The sequence below is a fragment of the Stomoxys calcitrans genome, chromosome 2, assembly GCF_963082655.1.
Source record: "Stomoxys calcitrans chromosome 2, idStoCalc2.1, whole genome shotgun sequence".
Lineage (NCBI taxonomy): Eukaryota > Metazoa > Arthropoda > Insecta > Diptera > Muscidae > Stomoxys > Stomoxys calcitrans.
Window position 1 is genome coordinate 157,758,719 of NC_081553.1, and position 21,414 is coordinate 157,780,132.

Below are 21,414 nucleotides of genomic sequence, written 5' to 3' on the forward strand. Positions count from 1 at the left end.
AAATCCATCCTAATCAGTGTCCGTAATAGGTTATTTATGGTGGTCACCCATAGGAGTGGCGATAAAATGCCCCCTGTGGGGTGCTCTGTGCCATTTTCTCCCTTATATTTATGTCATGGGATCCACAATTTTTCCATATGTACCTTAGCATATGGTTTATCCAGTCTTTAAGGACCGGGTCCACCCGAAACTTGTCTAACGATTCGATCATTGTGTCTGTCCGCACATTGTAAAACGGATTCTTCTATTTAATGCACAACCTCGTGCAGGGCAGTCTCCACCGACCTTCCCTTGACATGTTGTTTGTATTTGAGCAGTTCGCTGGATGTCCTACTTTTCATCATGGTATCCACAATAAGTTCCATGGTTTTGAGTAGAAAGGTCGTAAGACTTAAATGTTCGTAGGCCTTTGGTGTCGCATAGCTTGCCTTGCCGGGCTTGGATATACATACTAACCTTGGCTCCATCCAGGCTTTCGGAGTATATGCAATTCCTAGGCACGCTGTGAATATAAAGGGCAGATGGGTCGCCAGACAGAACGCCTCTTCTGTAGTAACGTTGAAAAAATTCCATTAGTTCCGGGTAACTTAAATGTTATGAAGCTCCTCAAGGCTTCCATTTCCATAAATGCTGTAATGATAAGGCTTCGATAAATCTCATTATTCCAGATTCCTGTGTGTCCGTGAGTTCCGCCGTATCATGTGGAAAATGTTTTATATCAAAAGCCTCTACATGTCCTCCGTTGTCTCTGCTCTCACTCCCATGTCGTCTCCTAACGTTTCAGTTTGAATATGGGATTCGAGAGAAACTTTTCATATTGGTGACTTTTCATAACGCTATCGACTTGGTCGCAGAAAAGCTTCCAGTAAGCAGGTTTTGCCGCTTTGGTTATCTTATTGTATTCCTTGAGCCTTGTGTAATGCACACCCCAATATACTTCCACTTATATATATCTATATCTATCTATAAAATCTGCAGACTTCTTCCCAATGTTGCGAATCTCCCCGGTCATCCAGGGTAATCCTTGGGGTGATTTCCTTTCCCGAAGAGGACAACTATCTTCGAAAGACTCCACTAGTGCAGTCGTAATCCTGTTGACATTGTCGCCAATGTCTTCTACCCTTGGACAATCTAAATTATCTTGCCCAAGTCTTCTTCTGAGTAGTCTTCCGAATTTAGGCCAGATGGTTTTCAACTTATTTCGGAAGCTTATCGGATTCGGAGCTGGCTGTGCTTTTCTAAACCTAATGTAGCGATGGCCCGAGAAGGAATACTCCATGGAGACCCTCAAATCCTGGACCTCATCGATAATATTTTCCGAACATATTGTCGCATCTGAAACCTCCTAACTAATCCTATTAACAAAGATAGCGGTGTTAACAATATTAAATGCTGTTAGGTAGTTATCATTCAAGAATTATTCTAGGGCTTGGCCCCGTTTAATAGTGTTGGTACTACCTCACGAAATGTGGTGAGGGTTCGCATCGCATCCTATTATTACCTCATCTCCTGTCTGATTTGTTTTCCACACCAGACTTTGCAGCTCCGACGTGGGTGATAGTGTCGGAGAGTTGAAAGGCAGAAAAAGTGATGATCCACCGTCTCCCTGTCTCATCACTGTTGCATTTGACGTTCACAATTCTGGGGGAAATATATAATTAAAATTGCTATGACAAACAACGCAGATCCTCGACCGAGTACCAGAGTTAGCATAGAACAATTGGTAGTTGGTTCAGCCCGGGAACTTCATTCCGGATCGTCCATTGCTACTGAATTAAGGCAATATGAATCTTGCCCTTGCCGATTTTCTTGTCGGCTCCCTGTTCGTAAGGCTTTATAGAGACCCCTGTCGCTGCGCTACCTGATGTTTCAATATGAATACCCTTACCTATCCTAGTCTTCCGAATCTTAAAGTCGGTCGTCGCGTTCCTGTTCGTTAAACTGTGTTGAGTCTCTCGCCCCTGCACTGCTTGTTGTTTTAGTGTTAGGATCTTTGCTTGTTCTAGCCTTCCCAATATTGAGAGAGATGGTGATTGTCTCGTCGTCGGCTCCCTGTTTGTTTGGCGGCATTGAGTGACCTGCAACTGCACCGCCTGATGAGTCAATATGAGGATATTTGCCAATCCTATTCTTCCCAATCTTGAAAAAGATTTCCTTGTTCCCGTAGTACTCCATGCCTTTAGTCTTAGCCAAACTTGTCACGGAGACTTGATCAATGCCCACCACAAGGAGAGTTCTTTCCTCCTTTTCCTCCCTGTGGAAGACCTGCCATTTCTCCCGTTCGTTTACCAAATGCTTCGCTTGGGACCGATGATCCGGTGGAATTCTACCGGATGCACTGTCAATATCGATGACTGCATATGTCATCTCTTCTCTGTTGTGCTTCCTTGCCACTCTGGCGTAAGAGGGCGGCTCCTTACCATTCTCAACCACACACAGTCCTCCATTAAGAATTTGTCTCTCCGCAGGATACTGTCTGGAGTCTCCATTGCGGGAGGGCGGGCTTGGTCTTCCCAGAGTACGTGAAAGCGGGGGGCTCTTTTTCAGGGTTTTAGTAATACTATGTTCTTCGGGTGATCTGATTCTCTTTCCAACTTCCGTAGAAGTACTTGGAATGTCAGCTCTATCCCTTCCAGCATCCGGCACTTTCGCCCAATTGCGCTGGCAGTGCATATTCCTATTTCTCCTTCGTCGTGCACTGGATCGCTTTCTCGGTCCTCTTGCTGCCGTCATCCCGCTGTTCTCATCTCCCGATTCGGCTGCAATGACTGTTTCATTGACATTGTCGATGTCTGAATCCGACTCGGAAACACCACCTTTATATAAAGGCTGGAGACGAGCTGCGCCTCAACTACAGATGCCAAGGCACCCATACCTATAGGAGCGGCGGACAACATGCTACGGTTTGATGCCACCCCAGCATTTGCGTCTTTGGAGACAATTTTGACACTACTTCAAAAGGCTTTAATTTTTTTTTTCGTTTTTTTTTTGTAATAGGTAGTACCTATTCCAAGATAGGGATATTTTTCTTTGAGGTGCGAAATGAAAACACGTTCGCTTTACTCGACGGTTACTTATAGGAGCGGAAAAGGAGCATGAAAAAAATTCATAGAGCGGAGCGAAAAGTTTTATGTACTCGCTCCGGTTGTCTGTTTCATACTAAATTGCACTTTTAGTACCTAAACGTACAAATATTTTAAAACCGGTATTGGTGCACCACGATACGACTCAAGACTATGGCTAATATTAATTTTCATGATTCTAGCGTTGGCCGTTTGGGCTGGGCGCTGATTGGAAGCCCGGATTAGGTTAGGTTGGAAAGAAGGTGGAGATATTAATCCGCCCCATGTCACTTAGAAAAAATATTGGACTTTGCACTATAGCAGCGCCCCCTCTTATCTTTTAGTTAGGTTAGGCCAGATCTGAATGAATTTTTTGTTCCCATAAAAGGACGACGCTACGCTACGATTGAAAAGATTAAGACTGCATCGGAGGAGGAGCTAATTATAAGTGTTCGTGTACTCAAAAATTTGTGCAAAGTAGTACAAATTGATACTGGAAGTCGTTCGCCGGCGAACGCCCTCTTACATGTCGGCAGAAGAGGGCGGGAGAGTGCGTGAGAGCAAGTTTAATTTTGAGAGTTTGGTAATTGAGAGCTTGCATATTTCCACAAGAGGATTTTCCCAGCAGTAATTTGCAGCATCAAACAGCTGTTTTATGAAAATAGCTGTTTTATTCAAATAACTAGCAAAAAAGACTAAAGGCTTATTTACTATAAAAGTACGCGAACAGATCTTATGTTGAAAGTGGACAAAATAGATATTTATGAATAAATAAACACTTACCTACCGTGTTCGTAATCCTGTACCAACGCATGATGGCCCAATCACCAGTTTCAGAGGAAAAAGTAAATTTTTGAGCTTAGCAATCTACATAAAGTAAAAATGTATTTTTATGCCTATGAGTTTGGGAAGCCCAAAAACAAAATATTGGACCTAGGTGACAACTCTGTATTTGGAGATGATCTGGTAAAGTTGTCGTTAGTTTTTATGTTTAAATGTTTGGTTTTTTAACCAAATTATGAAAAGTAAACATATGAGCGTTAAAAAAGATTATAGTATAATATTATTATTATAATTATATGTATGCATAATGCTTCTGCAGAGATGCAATTTAAACAAAAAATACGAATGTTTGGAAAATTGTTATTGTAGACTATAATTTTGTGTGTTAAAGTGTATCGCCTTTTGAATGTTCCTCGTGTTTCTCGAAACACAATTTGTTCGTCCGACCTCGTCCAACATAATGTAAACATCGGCAGAAAGGTAATTTTGTCTATTTGTATGCTAATAAGGATTCAAGTGCCCGAATTTGCTCTAAAAAGTGGAAAATTAGCCAATGTTTAGATATAGCTCGCATATAAACCGATCTCCGAGTTGATTTATTAAGCCCCTGTAAGTCGCGATTATTATTCAAATTGTCTACAATGGATCGATTCAGTCGTATAGACTTGGATATTGGAGGCAATAGCAGAAATTATCATACAAAAGTTCAGCCATATCGGATATCGGAATTGCAACATCTAGGGGCTCAAGAAATATAATCGGATATGGAGCAATTTGAACCATATTTATGGTCATAGAAGAGGTCAGTATGGAAAATTTTAGCCAAATCGGATTATAATTGCACCCAGTAGGAGCTCAAGAAATCAACTTGGTGGAGGTCCATTCAAAGTTTGTGCAACATTTTATAGTCCTAGCTGCGTCCTATGATTTGTTTCTCTGAAACTCCTCATTGGGCTGATAGTGTCCCGTAGTGGTGTGTGTTTTTTCTATCTCCATGTCCTTATTTGTCAATAATAACAAAAATCGGAATAAAGGATTTAAATTGTATGCGTTAAAACTTTTATTTATACCGTAAGCCTATATAAACATTCCAAAGATAAAGTCGCACGCAGTTCGTATATTCAAAAATCTAATACATCCGAGTTGGGTATCAAATTCCTTCTACAATTACAACACATTCAGTTTCATCTGAACCGTGGCAATTGGTTGCTTTGCATGTGTATTTTCCAGAATCTGAGGGCCTGCAGTCAATAATTTCCATTGTGACGACACCATCAGAGTGAGTCATGGCATATTCGTATTTGCTTAATTCTCGGCCATCTTTATACCATTTTACAGCTGCCACGGGCTTACCGCTCAGACAGCAAAGGAGTTTGCATGTGTCGCGAGATTGCATGACACGTGGTCGCAACAGGAATGTGAAGTACGGTACGGATTCAGATTCTTCCTGCCAGAATGTATAGGGCAATGGTTCACGACGACGTACTGGTGTTGATTCGTGAACATATCTAGGCTGTTCCTTAGGTAATGGTTGTACATTTAGGAACACAACTTCCTCACGTGCACCATAATGATTTTCTGCACGAATTATATATTCGCCCCGATCGTCTAATTTAACACGATTTATAATGAAGTAGTAATCGTCACCAACGTATCGTTTCATAAACTTCACACTCTGGCGTAATTCACTATTATTATGTGACCATGACAGTGTCGGAGTTGCAGTGGCTATGCAGCGACAATAGAATTTAACGCTTTGTCCTTCATAGCAGAATTGTGATGATGGACGAATAACGAAGCGGGGAGCAGCTTGCCGACGATCGAACGTTGTGTCATAGATTTTGTATTTATCCATAAGAAGCTTGCGCAGGGAAGAGTATTCTGAAATCCGACCAATGGGAAGAAGGTAATTTCCACATTCATCGTTTCTCTTTCGAAGTTTATCGCGGAATGCAAGGTAACGGGATCGTTGAATTTGCTTGGTTCGGTCTGCTTGATCACCGGTCAGCCATGGATGCAGAAGACATTCGTGGACAGTCATTCGTTTTTCCTTATTAGCCACCAGTAATTTGCGAATAAAGTCTTTAGCTTCATCGGATATATACCTAAACGCTTCCGCATCAAAGTCCCACTCGCATGATTTTACATTTTTCAAAGTTTTAATGTCATTTTCCCCTGCGAATGGTGATAGCCCACTTAATAATATGTAGGTTAGAACGCCAGTTGCCCACATATCGGTGTAGAAGCCAACAGGTTCGCGGTTAACAATTTCAGGTGCTGCGAATTCGGCGGTTCCTGTAGTTATCTTGACCATTTCGTTTGGATCAAGTCGTGTTGCAAGCCCAAAATCTATAAGTTTAACAATGTTACTATTGCGCGTTTGACACAATATGTTTTCGGGCTTTATATCCAGATGTATTATATTCTTTTCATGCATGTATTTAATGCCTTCGCATATTTGACGCATGTAATTCATTACTTCAGCCTCTGTCATCTGGTAGCCTTCTGTAGTGATTCGTTCAAATAATTCTCCGCCAGACAAACTAAAAAGATATATATATATATTCGTTTACAGGAATGAATAAGGCATCTTAATTATCAATACTCACAATTCCAAAATCAAAACCATTTCATCATCGTCTTCAAAGGCATCATGCAAGTTAATTAATTTCTGGTGATGAAGTTGGTTCATTATATCTATTTCTCGGCGAATCATATCTTTTTCGATAGCATGAGAAACCGGTATAAACTTGGCAGCGAATATATTTCCCGTTTTTAGTTCTCGACACCTGTGTACTACTCCAAAGGCACCAGTACCTATTTCTTCTAATATGTCATATTTGTCATATACGCTGTCATGTGAAATTTCAACTGGTTGTGGTACATATCTTGAGTAGATATCAAAGACATATGAATCATAGTCTTTAACTGGACCGTCCGCTTTTCCTCGTACTCTCTTTCCATGTTCATCAATTTCCCATTTGCGTTCCCTTGGTTTTTTATGAAGGGCTTCCTTTGTTTTAACCAAAGTGCTTATTTCGGAAGGATTAGAAACGCCATAGACATTTTCAGCATAAATGCGGAATTCATATTCTTTGCTTGGAGTGAGAGCTGTCACGGCCATTGTGGTAAATCGTGTACTTCCTACGCGAATCCATGATGACATTGGATGCTCACGCTTCTCTACAATGTAATTAGTTATATCACTGCCGCCATCCCACGAGGGTGATTTCCAACTGAGAGCTAATGAGTCCTGGCCAATATTTTCAATTACAGGAAGACGTGGTGGATCAGGGCGGTCACTTATCTGTATTGCAATAGTAGCAGCATCGGAGCCCAAATCGTTTTCAGCCGTAATTTTATATACACCGGAATCAAGACGCGATCCATCGCGTATTGTTAGTACTGCGTGACGCTCTTTGGTTTCAACGTGATAATGGCCGCCAGATTCTATATTTTCGCCATCTCGTATCCAGTGAATTCTGGGTTTAGGGAAACCAGTAAATGGAATTTTTACCACTACATTTTCACCCTTGTCGAAATATGCTGTGTCCCGGAAGCGTGGTGGAACATTCAGTTTTGGTGCAGCTAAAAAAATAAATACGTTAAAAATGTGTAAATGCTAATCAAATGGGAGACTTACTTGCAATCACTAGGGCGGCACGCGTTGATTTTGCTCCCGCCTTGTTAACAGCCCGGCAAACGTATTCATCTGCGTCTTCACCAAACACGCTATTAATAATTAGGAAGTAATTGTCGCCATCATTATACATATGGTACCGCGCTCCGTTCGATATTTCTCGTGCTCCCTTGTACCAAGAAACTGTTGGTTTCGGGTTGCCTGTGATTGTGCACGTGAATTGGGCATTATGATTTTGTATGCATTGAGCGTCTCTCAAAGGTTTTACGAAAATAGGTGCAGTTGCAGCCTTTGGATCTATCACTTTAACAGCTGAAGAATTCATCGATTCCCTTGATATACCGGCTTCATTTTGTGCAAAGACTCTGAACTCATACTGACGTCCTTCAACTAGATTAGGACAATTGATTTGATTGGCACTACATATTGTTATATTTACTCTCTGCCATGTATCACTTCCAACTTCACGTTTATCTATCCAATAGCCTTGAATGTGAGCACCTCCATCTGAATCTGGTTTTCCCCATTCCAAATGAACAAAATCTTCTCCAATTTCAGTGACTGTTGGTACTTTCGGGGGTGAAGGAGGATCAATGGGTGCTTTGGCTTTAATGGGGTTAGCACCCTCTAAAGGTGCACCCATTCCATTACCGTTCACGGCCATAACACGGAATAAGTATTCTTGGTTTTCAATAAGGCCTTGAACATTGAAGGATGTGTCTTTACAGAACGTTGAGACTGTTATCCAGTGAGGAGAAGTGGTATCTTTTCGTTCCACGACGTAGTGTGTTACACGAAGCCCACCGTCATAGGTAGGAGGACGCCAACTCAGGTAGCACGAATGTTTGTTGACGTGGGAAACATGCATAGGTCCTACTGGAGCCGATGGCAATCCTGTTATATTTACTACAAATTGAGCAGATGCTTTGCCAGAATCATTTGAGAACTCCATTTCATAATGCCCTGCATCAGACTTCACTATGCCACGTATAAATATAGCAACATAATCATCGAATATGGTTATTTTCAAATGAGCATCTTCTTCTACCACGGGCTCATGGTTTTTGCTCAATTTTATTTGCATTGGGTGGTCCCCACCGTAGAATATCTTAATCTTTGTGTTATCATCTTCTGGCAGGAACAGTTCTTCTGGGCACCTATGTATTATTGGCGGTGATCCTATCTTAAGATATCCAGAGGTATGAACGAAGCCCAACGAGTTTATAGCCTCGCAAGTGTAATCTCCTTCATCGCCCGTTTGAACGGAACTGATGTGCAAACTAAACACACCGTCCTTGCTGTCACAACTAAATCTGCCAGTATTCATCTGAATTTCTTTGCCATTTCGAAGCCACCTTGCAACTGGATCAGGTTTTCCGGTCGCCTTACATTGCAACGTGTAGTCTTTTCCATACGGAGCTATGCGATCGTGTAGTCTTGTAATCCATTCGGGTTTTTCACCTCCCAAAACTTCGCAAACCTTAATTGGCATTGTGCATGAACTTGGTTCAGATCGGCCAGCAGCGTTAACAGCGAAAATGCGGAATTCATAATCACCCATTTCGATTAAGTTGATGGCAGTGAATTCAGTGTCCAGAACATTGTAGTCATTACACTTAATCCACACAGCGCCTCCAATATCCCTACGTTCGACAATGTATCCAGTAATTCGGGATCCACCATCACTATGTGGTTTTGTCCATTTAAGATCGACATAACTTTTGCCAACTTTAATGACTTGTGGTGTTCCAGGAGCCGATGGTACACTAAATTTACCCTTTAGTTTAAACTTGGAAGAAGGCGCTGACGGTTTGCTAAAACCGGCCGCATTTTTAGCTTTGATACGGAATTCATATTCACAGCCTTTTGTGAGATTATATAATTGGTATTTCGTATCCTTTATCAAGAAATCATAGGTGTTCCATGACGAGTCGTTGAGAACATCACGGTACTCAATCTGGTAGCCCTGTATGCGGGAGCCGCCATCGTTGTTTGGACGAGACCACAAAAGAGTTACATTGTCCGAATCCCAATCGATAACTTTAGGCTGACCAGGAGCATCAGGAACTGTAAATTGATGTTTAGCTACAATACTATCAACCATTTCCAGCGGTTCCGAGAGACCATATTGGTTTTCAGCACGAACACGGAAACTATATTTGAAACCAGGTTCCAGACCCATTACATCGTAGTGGATGTTTCGCACAAAGCTGCTTACTTTGGTCCATGTGCCACTCTTATCTAGCTTCTCTACAACGTAATTGGTGATGGGTGAACCCCCATCATCTAGTGGCGTCTTCCATGACAGTGTACAGGTATCAGGTGTAATATCATATGCAGATAGAGGACCCTGTGGCATACTGGGCTTATCAAATACAGTAACGTAACAAGAAGCAGAATCGTTTCCTTTACTGTTTGCTAAAGTTATTATGTATGTTCCAGTTTCAGACCTCTTTGCACACTTGTTGTAGTATACAGTACTATATTCGTCAGTTATGAACTTTATACGATCATCCTGCATGATGTCCTGGCCGTTGACATTCCATGAAGCTGTTGGCAATGGATTCGCAGTATATGGTACAGTGATGCGGAATTCCTCTCCGGCAATTACACTAATATCACGAATCGATAAATCGGACGTAATTTTGGGAGCATGTGGTTGACGACGGCAATATATTGGGTCGCTACTTGCGCTATAAGGTGATTGACCAGCTAGATTATGTGCTGCTACTCTGAATTCGTATTCAGCATTTTCTATCAGATTAGGCACTTTCAATGTCGTATCTGGACACAGAGAATGTATTGCCTTTACCCATTTATCGTCGCTGATGAGACGTTTTTCTACAATGTAGCCAGTAATTGGCGATCCGCCATCATGTTTTGGTTTAGTCCACGAAATGGTTATGCTATCTTCAGTGGAATCTATATACTTCGGAACTCCAGGTGCATGAGGTACGCTAAATGGATATTTAGCTCTAATTGGTTCAGAAGTAGATGCAGGATCAGATTTGCCGTATTTATTTTCGGCGATTACTCGGAAGTCGTACTCCCTTCCGATTGCCAAATTTCGAATGCGTACAAATGGAACTGTACAGTAACTATTAACCTTAGTCCAATTAGAGGACATTGCTTCCTTCTTTTCAATAATATAATTTGTAATCGGTGAGCCACCATCATCCTTAGGAGGATGCCAATATAAAGTCAAAGCATCGCCAGCAAATTCATCAGCATGCAAGTTTGTCGGAGGAAGCGGGCGATCCAATACCCTGACGTTTACAGTACATGTATCAAAGCCGGACGGATTTCTTAACTGTAGCCTGTATTGTCCAGTATCGGAACGATTTGAATTCTTAACTATAAGAGATGCTGCGTCATCAGTCAAACGATGGAACAAGCGCTTTCCATCATCTTGAAGAAGGATGTCGTTGGCATGCCATTGAGAGGTTGGTTTCGGGAAGCCTACATATGGGACATGAATGCTAAAATCTTCGCCCGCTCGGCATTCTATATCTCTTACACCTCCTAAGTCCATGCAAGGCTTGTTGGGTTGTTCTTCAACAATGACGGGCTGAGATGGTTTTGAAGGATTCGAACGACCGACGTCGTTTAGAGCTATTACTCGGAATGTGTACTCTTCGCCTTCCCGTAAATTAGGAATTGTGTGAATCGTACCCCGTATTGGAAGCTCATTTACCATTTCCCAATTGTTAGAATTCTTGGGTTTCATTTCAAGGAAATACCCCTTCACTTTCGATCTGCCGTCATTTCTTGGAGGTCGCCAAGAAAGAGTTACACTGCCCTTAGTTATGCGGTCAGTATTAGGTGCTTCAGGGGCGTCCGGAACATTTCTTTGCAGTTCAGCAGTTATACTATCCGAAGGTTTAGAAGGCTGTCCTGGTCCGGCATCGTTTACAGCAATTGCTCGGAACTCATAACGTCCACCATCGTGTAAGTTTAACACAGTGAAGCTTGTATTCGGTGTAGGATAGTTCGTGCATTTTATCCATTCGCCTCCACGTTCCCTTCGCTCAACTATATAACCGTTGATAGGTTTACCACCACAATATTCTGGTGGATGCCATTCTAAACTTGCTGAACTAGGTGAATAAGCAGTAACCTTTGGCTGGCTGGGAGGGCCAGGAGGGTCAAATGGCGATTTCGCAACCACTGGTTTGCCCTCTAAGGGCTCAGATACACCATATATGTTTTCAGCTTTAACGCGGAAAACATATTTTTTCCCCTCGGAAAGCCCTTTGACGGTATAATTGGTCTTAGGACAGTAACCCGAGACTGGGCGCCAGACATCGGAACCATATTCAGCTACTTCAATAATATAACCCACAATTTCACTTCCACCGTCGTCCTTAGGTGGATTCCACATGAGTGAAATGTGGTCATTTGCCGTTTCAATGTACTGCAAGGGACCCAACGGTGGAGATGGTTTATTAACAACAATAATTTCAATATCTGCAGCATCTTTTCCGTATTCATTACTTAAGGCAACATTGTAAACACCACCATCTTCTCTAGCAATATCTTCAATACGCAGTACAGTGAACCCATTATTCGTATTGTAGGATATACGGTTAGTTTGTGGAAGTTTTAGATCACCGCGTTTCCATTCAACTGATGGCGTTGGGGCTCCCGAAATCGGTATATTAAGGTTAAGAGTCTCTCCAGCCCGCAATTTGATCTTGCGTCCCATAATGCCATCCAAATTCAAACGTGGTTTTTCTCTCATAGGTTTGGCGCAGAATACAGCAGACGAATCGGATGGTTTTCCATTACCAGCGGCGTTTACAGCAGATACTCGGTACTGGTATTGATGATCCTCTTTCACGCGATCATCAGTGTACTTTGTATTTGGAACCGGATCACTATTGATTTTCATCCAACGGCCAGTTGCAACATCTCGGCGCTCGATATCATAGCCAATAATAGGAGATCCACCATTGCTAATAGGAGGAGACCATTTAAATGATATGAAATCTCTATCGCTGTCTGTAATTTCAGGTTTGCTGGGAGCTCCTGGAACTGTATATTGGTTTCTCGCAAATATAGGATTGTCCGATGTCAATGGCAGCGATCGACCTTGTGCGTTTTCTGCCATTACTCTAAATTCATATTGCGTGCCTTCAAGTAGGCGTGGCACAACTGAATGGTTATATTTAGCATTAATGTAAGTAACTGCTGGAACCCAGCCCCCGCCATGAGTTAAATCGCGCTTTTCGATAACATAGCCCGTTATTTCAGAGCCACCATCATCTGTAGGTGGTTTCCATGACACTGTGACAGAGTTTGCTGTTATTTCTTCATACTGAAGTGGTCCAATTGGTGCACCAGGACAATCCAAAATAACAATATCCAGGTCGCCTTCATCCGTACCGGAATCATTTCGAAGAAGCAAATGATATCGACCAGAGTCAGCTCGTTGGCAGTTTACAATATGAATAATTGTGTGGTATCCAACGGAGTTAATACTGAAGCGTTCATTACTTGACAGTGGTACGTTATTACGTTCCCATATGACTTCTGGTATAGGTTCGCCAATGAAGGAAATATCACCGTGCAGTATAAGACCTGCTTTAGTGCGAAGCTCTTTCAATGGAGTAATAATCTTTGGTGCTAAGTGCCTACATCTGGCTTGTACCATATCCGAGCTTTCCGATGGCTCAGATGGTCCGGCCTTATTGACTGCAATAATTCTAAATTCATATTCTTGTCCTTCGGTTAAGTCAGGTACGGTGGCCGTGTTGCTGTTTGGTGGAACGTGTACAGCATTTACCCAATAAGGACTTCCCCTTTCCTTCTTTTGTATAATATATTCAGTAATGGGAGATCCACCATCTGATTTTGGAGTCGCCCACTGAAGATCCACATGATCGCGGTCCCAATCCATAATGTCTGGCTTGCCGGGTGCATCGGGCTCATCGAATTCGTTTTTAGCAACTATACTCTTGTTGGCCTCCAATGCATCCGATTCTCCAATAGCATTAACGGCTTTAACTCGGAATAGGTATTCCTTTCGGTGTGTTAGGCGTGTAACATCATAGACAGTATGATTACTTATGCCAACATCAGACCAGGTTCCACGCGATAAATCCATTTTTTCAATTTTGTAATATAATATTGGAGAACCTCCATCATCATTTGGTACGTTCCATGAAAGATGACATCCTTCGCGAGTAACCCTGCTCACATCTAATGGGCCAACTGGTATTCCTGGGCGATCGAGTACAGTTGCATGTGCTGATGCATCAAACGAACCATGCTCATTTTTCAATATCAATGTATATCTGCCTTCGTCACTTCTCAGTGCATTTGAAATTTCAAATGTTAGTTCATTTTGGAATATGTGCATATCAATTCGTGGAGAAGGTTCAATTTTTTGGCCATTGAATAACCAAGTTATTGTAGGAGCAGGTGATGCGACGATTGGCAATTTCCATCCAAGATGTTTGCCAGCGTGTACAGTAATATCAGGCATAAGTGACTTGTCAAAGAATGGAGCTAAGAAGCGTGGTCTACAAGTTATGGGTACAGTCGGATCTGATGGATCGCTTCGTCCACCCTTATTTACCGCAATAACTCTGAATTCATATTCGCAGTCCTCAGTAAGATTTGGTATATGAGCTTTCGTTTGTGTAACCGGTTCATCGAGGGCCCTCTCCCACTGTCCAAATTTGGGTTTCTTCTCTATGATGTAACCAGTAATAGGAGCGCCGCCATCTCTTTTGGGGGCTGGCCACTCGAGGTCCACAAAATCTTTGCCCCAGTCAACAGCTTGTGGCTGACCTGGCTTATCAGGACGGCAGAATGGATCTTTAATAGTGACACATTGGGAGGACAGCAACGGTTGAGAAGTACCCTGTTTATTAACAGCTCTTACTCTGAAGTTGTAGTCGTGTCCTTCTATCAAATTATCGGCACGAATTTGACAATCTGTGGACTCTCCAACTGGAACCCAACGCATAGCATCCGTATCCATTTTCTCCACAATGTAATGTGTGATTTCGGAACCGCCATCATCTCTAGGAGGTCGCCAGCGAATAGTAGCTGAGCTCTTAGTTATGTCATCGGCACGTAGTGGTCCTTCTGGCGCCGATGGAACATCCAAAATTATTACTTTAACGCTAGCTTTGTCCATTCCGTTGATATTTCGAGCTACAAGTGTATATTCACCAGAGTCCGAGCGCTTAGCATCAATGACGCGTAATTTAGTTCTATTATTATCATTAACTATCTTCACACGGTCCGTATTTATTATGAAATTGTTGTCTTGGGACCATTCCTTTGTAGGATCCGGTTCACCACTCACTGGAACATCAAAGTCAAAGCTGTTGCCAGCACGTATTTTTATATCTGACATGAAGTTGCGATCAATTACAGGTGGGACATTTCTTGGTCGTGCAATATGGGATGCCGATGCATCACTTGGTTCTCCTGGTCCAGCTTTATTAACAGCGCGAACACGGAATTCGTATTTGTTTCCTTCTATTAAATCTGGTACATGTCCAGATGTGACATCACCTTCGATTTGAGCACAAGGCTCCCAATCAAGTGAAAATTTATCTCGCTTCTCAATAATGTATCCCGTTATTGGCGAGCCTCCATTGCATTCAGGGCGGGTCCATTCTAAGTCTACAAAATCTGTGTCGTAGTCCTTGATAACCGGTGCACCGGGCTTTGAGGGTTCGTCAAATGGATTTTTGGCTAACATTGGCTGTGTAGACGTCAGAGGGTCGGATATACCTTGTCGATTTTTGGCGCGAACCCTAAATTTGTATTTGTGATCAGGTGTCAAACCTTTAACATCGAAGGCTGGGGTGTTATCATCAGTTTCACCGGCTGGAGTCCAGCGGCCTATTAATTCGTCATATTTCTCAATTACATAGGATAAAATTGGTTGTCCACCATCATCATCAGGTGGATTCCATTTAAGTGAACAACCGTTGGCATGTACATTATCAATTTTGAGTGGTCCGTTAGGAGGTGATGGTCTATCGATCACAATTACTTTTACATCTGCGCTGTCAGTTCCGCTATCATTTTCAGCATGAATGGTGTATATTCCTGAATCTGCTCTGGTAGCGTTTGAAACTTTTAGTTTTGTGTTGTAATCAACATGGGCAACCTTGACATTATCTTTGGTATACACTTCTTTTTTCGAATGGATCCATTTCGTTTTTGGTGCTGGTTCGCCAGATATTTTGCATTCAAAGCCAAAGGATTGACCGGCCTTGATACGAACTTCGGATAGATTTGTTCGATCAATAAGTGGCGCTTTGTTACGAGGTTTCGCAGTTATGGGCTGTGTTGCATCGGATGGCTCACTAGGGCCGGCTGCATTGACGGCAAGTACACGGAATTCGTATGTTTGGCCTTCAACAACATTGGTGACCGAGGCCTTGGTAGTGTCTGGTGGAACTTCTAAAGCCTTTTCCCAGTGACCGTATTTGTCTCTCATTTCAACAATATATCCCGTAATGGGAGATCCGCCATCGTTTACGGGAGCAATCCAGGCTAAGTCAATGTGATCCTTGTCCCAGTCAGTAGGATGGACGTTTTGTGGTTTATCAGGCTCATCGAATGGATTTTTAGCAATAATAGATTCATCTCCGGTCAAGAATTCAGATTCTCCCTCAGCATTAATTGCCGAAACTCTAAATTTATATTCATTTCCAGGTTTGAGACCTACAACGTCAACCTGAGGTTCTGTTGAACGGCAGCATGGCACCCAGCAGCCAGTTTCAAGATCTAGTTTTTCAACTTGGAAGTATTCAATTGGAATTCCACCATCGTCTTGAGGTCGTTTCCATTTGAGATGGCATCCTTCTTTGTGAACATCTGATATATTCAAAGGTCCTGTGGGCGCTGTTGGTTTATCAGTTACAGTGACATTAATTCTAACGGTATCTTTGCCAGAACTATTTGTTGCGGTTACAACGTATTCTCCCGAGTCGGATCTTTGTGCCGGACGTATAACCAATTTTGTAAAGTAATCAGGTGAATCGATAGTAATGGTATTGCCACTATGCAATGGACAGTTTGCAAATCTCCACTCGACTTTTGGAGCGGGTTCTCCCGTTATATTTGCTTCCAACTTCAAAGGAGATCCAGCTGATATTCTTGTATCTCGAAGATAACGACGATCAATTTTCGGTTCAAGGAAGCGTGGCTTAGCCACAAACGTTTTACTCGAATCCGAAGGTTCTGAATGTCCTGCATTATTCACAGCAATAACTCTAAATTGATACTCATTTCCTTCGACGAGTCCATGAACAGTGGCAAATGGAGTGGCACTGTCTGTTTCCAGAGCTTTCTCCCATAGAGGGCTATACTTATCTTTCTTTTCAATGATATAGCCCGTGATTGGAGATCCACCATCACTGGCGGGTTCTGGCCATGCCAATTCAACTTTACTCGATGTCCAGTCTGTTGGTTCAGGAACGCCTGGCTGGGACGGGGTTGTAAATGGATCCTTAGCAACAATAGTTCCTAGAGTTTCTAGGGGTTCGGATTCGCCCTCTTTGTTAACAGCTTTAACTCTAAATTTATATTCATTGCCAGGTTTCAATCCTTCTACATCGAATTCAGGAACATCGGATTTTCCGCACTGAATCCAAACACCTTCAGAGGGATCATACTTTTCAACCACGTAACCATCAATTGGTTCACCACCATCATCTTTGGGTTTCTTCCATTTAAGCTTGCATCCATCTTTCCGAATGTTTGATACTTCTAAAGGACCTTCGGGTTTCGATGGTTTTGCTGAAAGTAATAATTATTTTATTAATGTTATTTCTTTTTTTGCCAATGCGAGTTGACATACTGATGACATTTATGTTGAACTCCACTTCATCGTGCCCATATAAGTTTGAAGCCACAATTTTGTATAGTCCAGTGTCTTTCCTCTCAAGATTTGAATTGATATATTTTGTTTTATTGGGGACGCATTCAACCATTTTAGAAGATGATTGCTGAATTGTTTTTCCATTTTGCGTCCAGTATATTTCAGGCGCTGGCTCACCATCGACCACGACATCCAAATGCAAAGATTCTCCCGCTTTCAGATTATATGTGTGAATATTACGCCTATCGATTTTGGGGGCCACTGCAGTAAAGTATAAATAAACAATAATAACTATGAAATTCATTAAAAACAAATATTTTTATATTATACGTACGTTTCGATGGTTTTGTTACTACTGGTCTACTTGCATTTGAAGGTTCACCAGGACCTGCGGCATTTATTGCTTTCACTCTAAATTCGTATTTACAGTTTTCATCTAAGTAGGGTACTGTGGCCTTGCATTCTTCGCCTGAAGGGGGCGCGGGTACTTCAATAGCCTTAATCCATTTGTCTGAACCTTCCTCCTTCTGTTCAATGGAATACGCGGTCACAGGAGATCCGCCATCATTAATTGGAGGTTTCCAAACAAGATCCACGTGATCCTTATCCCAATCAACAGGATCGGGAACACCAGGCTTTCCTGGTACGTCAAATGGATTCTTAGCAACGATTGAGTGATCTCCGTCCAAAGGTTCAGACTCTCCTTCGGTGTTTACAGCAACTACACGGAATTTATACTCTTGACCTTCTACCAAGTTATTTACTTCCGCAAATGGTTCTTTTACGCGTACAGCCGGAAGCCAACGACCAGTATCTACATCCATTTTCTCCACTATATAATATTCAATTGGCAAGCCGCCAGTATCTAGAGGTGGATTCCACTTTAATTTACAACCTTCTTTCTGCACATCCGTGATACGCAGAGGTCCTTCTGGCTTATCGGGTCGGTCCAAAACGTTCACTTGGAAAGATGCTTCATCGCGACCTGACTCATTCTCAGCCTTTATGGTATACGTTCCAGTGTGCAGCCGTTTTGCAAATGGAATTGTTAATTTGGTTTTATATGGTTCCAAGTCAATATTAACGTCATCACCTTCAATGCGAGCTTTGTTGTGGAACCAGGATTTAGTTGCAGGAGGCTCTCCAGATATTTTAATATCAAGACGAACATGAGCACCAAACTTAATGGTAATATCTTTGATATTGCTACGATCTATTTTTGGTGGTGCAAAGCGACATTTTGCAACAACTGGATCTGAAGGCTCTGATGGTTTGCTTTCTCCAGCTTTGTTTATGGCTTTAACTCGGAATTGGTATTTGGTACCCTCAATCAGATCATTAACACGAGCACTTGGTGTAGTCGATTTCGTTTCCATTGCCTTTTGCCATTTTCCTGTGTTGCAATCCTTCTTCTCAATTATATAACCTGTAATTGGAGCTCCACCATCATCGTCAGGTATCTTCCATTTTAAGTCAACGTGTTTTTCTGACCAGTCTACGATTTGTGGCTTTCCAGGAGCTTCAGCAGGATCAAATGGATTTTTGGCAAGGGTGGGAACATCTGTAACCAATGGTTCTGATTCACCTTCAGCATTTACAGCTTTTACTCTGAACATATATTCCTTTCCTTCTGTAAGACCTGTAACTTCTGCTTCCGGAGTTTTGGTTGTTAGAACTGGTACCCATCTTCCTGTCTCCGTGTCCATTCGTTCAACAACATAGTGCTCAATAGGTACCCCGCCGTCATCTTCTGGTTTTTCCCATTTAAGGGTAACACCGTCAGCACTAACATCAGAAACAGCTAAAGGTCCTTTAGGCGATTTGGGTCTGCACAAAACTTCTAACTCCATTTCAACTGTGTCTACACCGGAGTCATTTTTGGCGGTAACTATGTAGATACCTCTGTCCGATCGCTTAACTTTGGGAATTATCAAAGTCGTCTTATAATCTTCATTCTCAATTTTAATTCTTTCCGTTGTTTTCAGAACTTCGTCATTATAAGTCCATGTTACAATTGCTGGTGGCTCTCCCTTAACAACTGAATCAACATGCAGCATTTGACCACTTCTTAGTGTTTTCTTTTGTAAATTTCGTCTGTCGATGTGAGGTTTCAAGAAACGTGGTTTTGCAATGACCGATTTAGAGACATCGCTTGGATCACTTGGGCCTGCTTTGTTTACAGCAACAACTCTGAATTCGTATTCGTGTCCTTCTTCAACATTAGTCACTGTTCCTTTGGGAGTATTGCCCAGAGTAATAGCAGCATCCACCCAAGCCCTACCGGATTTATCACGCATTTGAATTATATACTTTTCAATTGGTGCGCCGCCATCATCCTTTGGTGGATCCCAGGCTAGATCTACGAAATCTTTGTCCCAATTTGTGGGCTCAGGTCGACCAGGCTTTCCAGGTTCATCAAATGGATTCTTAGCAATAATTGGTTTATCTGTTTCCAGATCTTCAGACTCTCCTTCCTTGTTTACCGCACGGACCCTGAACTTATATTCTTTTCCTTCTTGTAAGCCCGTGATTCTGGCACTTGGCTCGCCACTCTTTCCACATGGCAACCATTGACCTGTATGTGGGTCAAGTTTTTCAATTTCATAATAATCGATAGGACAGCCGCCATTGTCTTCGGGAGCCTCCCATTTCAATTTGCAGCCATGTTTAGTAATATCATTGACTTGTAATGGCCCTTTAGGTTTACTTGGTTTTCCCAATACAGTAATATCAAGTTCGGCAACATCTTCACCAACTTCATTTGTGGCTTTAATTGTATATTTTCCTGACATTGGTCGTTTTGCGCGCATGACAAACAACTTCGTGTTATAATCAACATTTTCAATCTTTATACCCTCGTCGTTAACAGGGCCATCTTTGAAGAACCACTCAACCTGTGGTGCTGGTTCTCCTTTAATATTGATATCTAAGTCAATAGAGAGACCAACCTTGACGGTCAAAGGATTCAACTTGGTTCTATCAATATGTGGTTTAACTGTGAAAGAATAATTTTTGTCTCATTTCAAACATATGTCCATCTATGAAATAATTTGTGTTTATACTCACGGTAACGAGGTTTAGCAGTATGCCAGTTCGTTTGTTCTGAGGGTTCGGACGCGCCAGCTTTGTTGTTTGCTCGGACACGGAATTTATATTGGTGTCCCTCTTCTAGTTTCTTGACGACCCCCTTGCATACAGGCCCTTCAGTTTCAAATGCTTTGACAAATTCTCCGGAATCCTTATCCATAACTTCAATAGTGTAGCTGGTTATTGGTGCGCCACCATCGCGTATTGGAGGTTCCCACTTCAGCTTAACATGGTGCTCATCCCAATCTTCCAATTCTGGAAGGCCTGGAGGAGCTGATACATCGTAGGGATTTTTGGCAGTTATAGCCGAATCAGTTTCTAATGGGTCTGATTCTCCTTCATCATTAATTGCTCTTACTCTGAACTGGTATCTGTGGTTTGGCTCCAAACCCTTAATGTCTTGTTCAGTCTTTTCAGGATCGGCGGTTCCTGCTGGGACCCAACGGCCTGTAGCTGTATCCAGTTTTTCAATCAAATAACCGGTAATGGGAATTCCGCCATCATCCAATGGTTTTTTCCACTTAAGTTTACATCTATCATTATAGATGTCGCTTACTTCTAGTGGACCTTCCGGTTTCGAAGGTTTATCCAAAACAGTTACATCTACTTCTGCCTCATCAACGCCATTTATGTTCTCGGCTTTGAGCTTATATATTCCACTCGCTTTTCGAGTAGAGTCCAGTAGTGTTATTTTGGTATTGTAATCTTCAGATTCAATACGTATCCCATCGATAGGTATTATCTCGGAATCCTTAAAGAACCAAGTTAGAGTGGGTGCCGGTTCACCCTTTACATCGACATCAAACTTCACTGTTTGACCCGCACGTACTTTAAGTGGTTTCATTTTCTCCCTGTTTATAAGCGGTTTTACTACATAATAGAAAAGAATATTAATGACGTGCCATAATTATAATATATATTATGTTGTTATGCATAAAAGCTTTATTTACAGATTGCAGTTGCGAATTATAACAAACTTCTTGAGGAAA

General features: G+C 42.0%; 1 protein-coding gene across 28 annotated transcripts in view; it reads right to left on the reverse strand.

The window, feature by feature from the left end:
* Positions 1-4,874: 4,874 nt before the first annotated feature.
* Positions 4,875-21,414, reverse strand: part of LOC106088221 (twitchin) — a 138,545-nt gene continuing 122,005 nt past the window's right edge. For all 28 annotated transcript variants that reach the window (XM_059362751.1, XM_059362743.1, XM_059362745.1 and 25 more), the window contains 6 exons: positions 20,405-21,295; positions 17,673-20,333; positions 17,318-17,599; positions 7,489-17,256; positions 6,455-7,433; positions 4,875-6,388 (listed from right to left, as the gene is read on the reverse strand). In XM_059362751.1, coding sequence (XP_059218734.1) covers positions 4,996-6,388; positions 6,455-7,433; positions 7,489-17,256; positions 17,318-17,599; positions 17,673-20,333; positions 20,405-21,295 — 15,974 coding nt within the window. In that variant the 3' untranslated portion in view covers positions 4,875-4,995. The remainder of the gene's footprint in view (positions 6,389-6,454; positions 7,434-7,488; positions 17,257-17,317; positions 17,600-17,672; positions 20,334-20,404; positions 21,296-21,414) is intronic.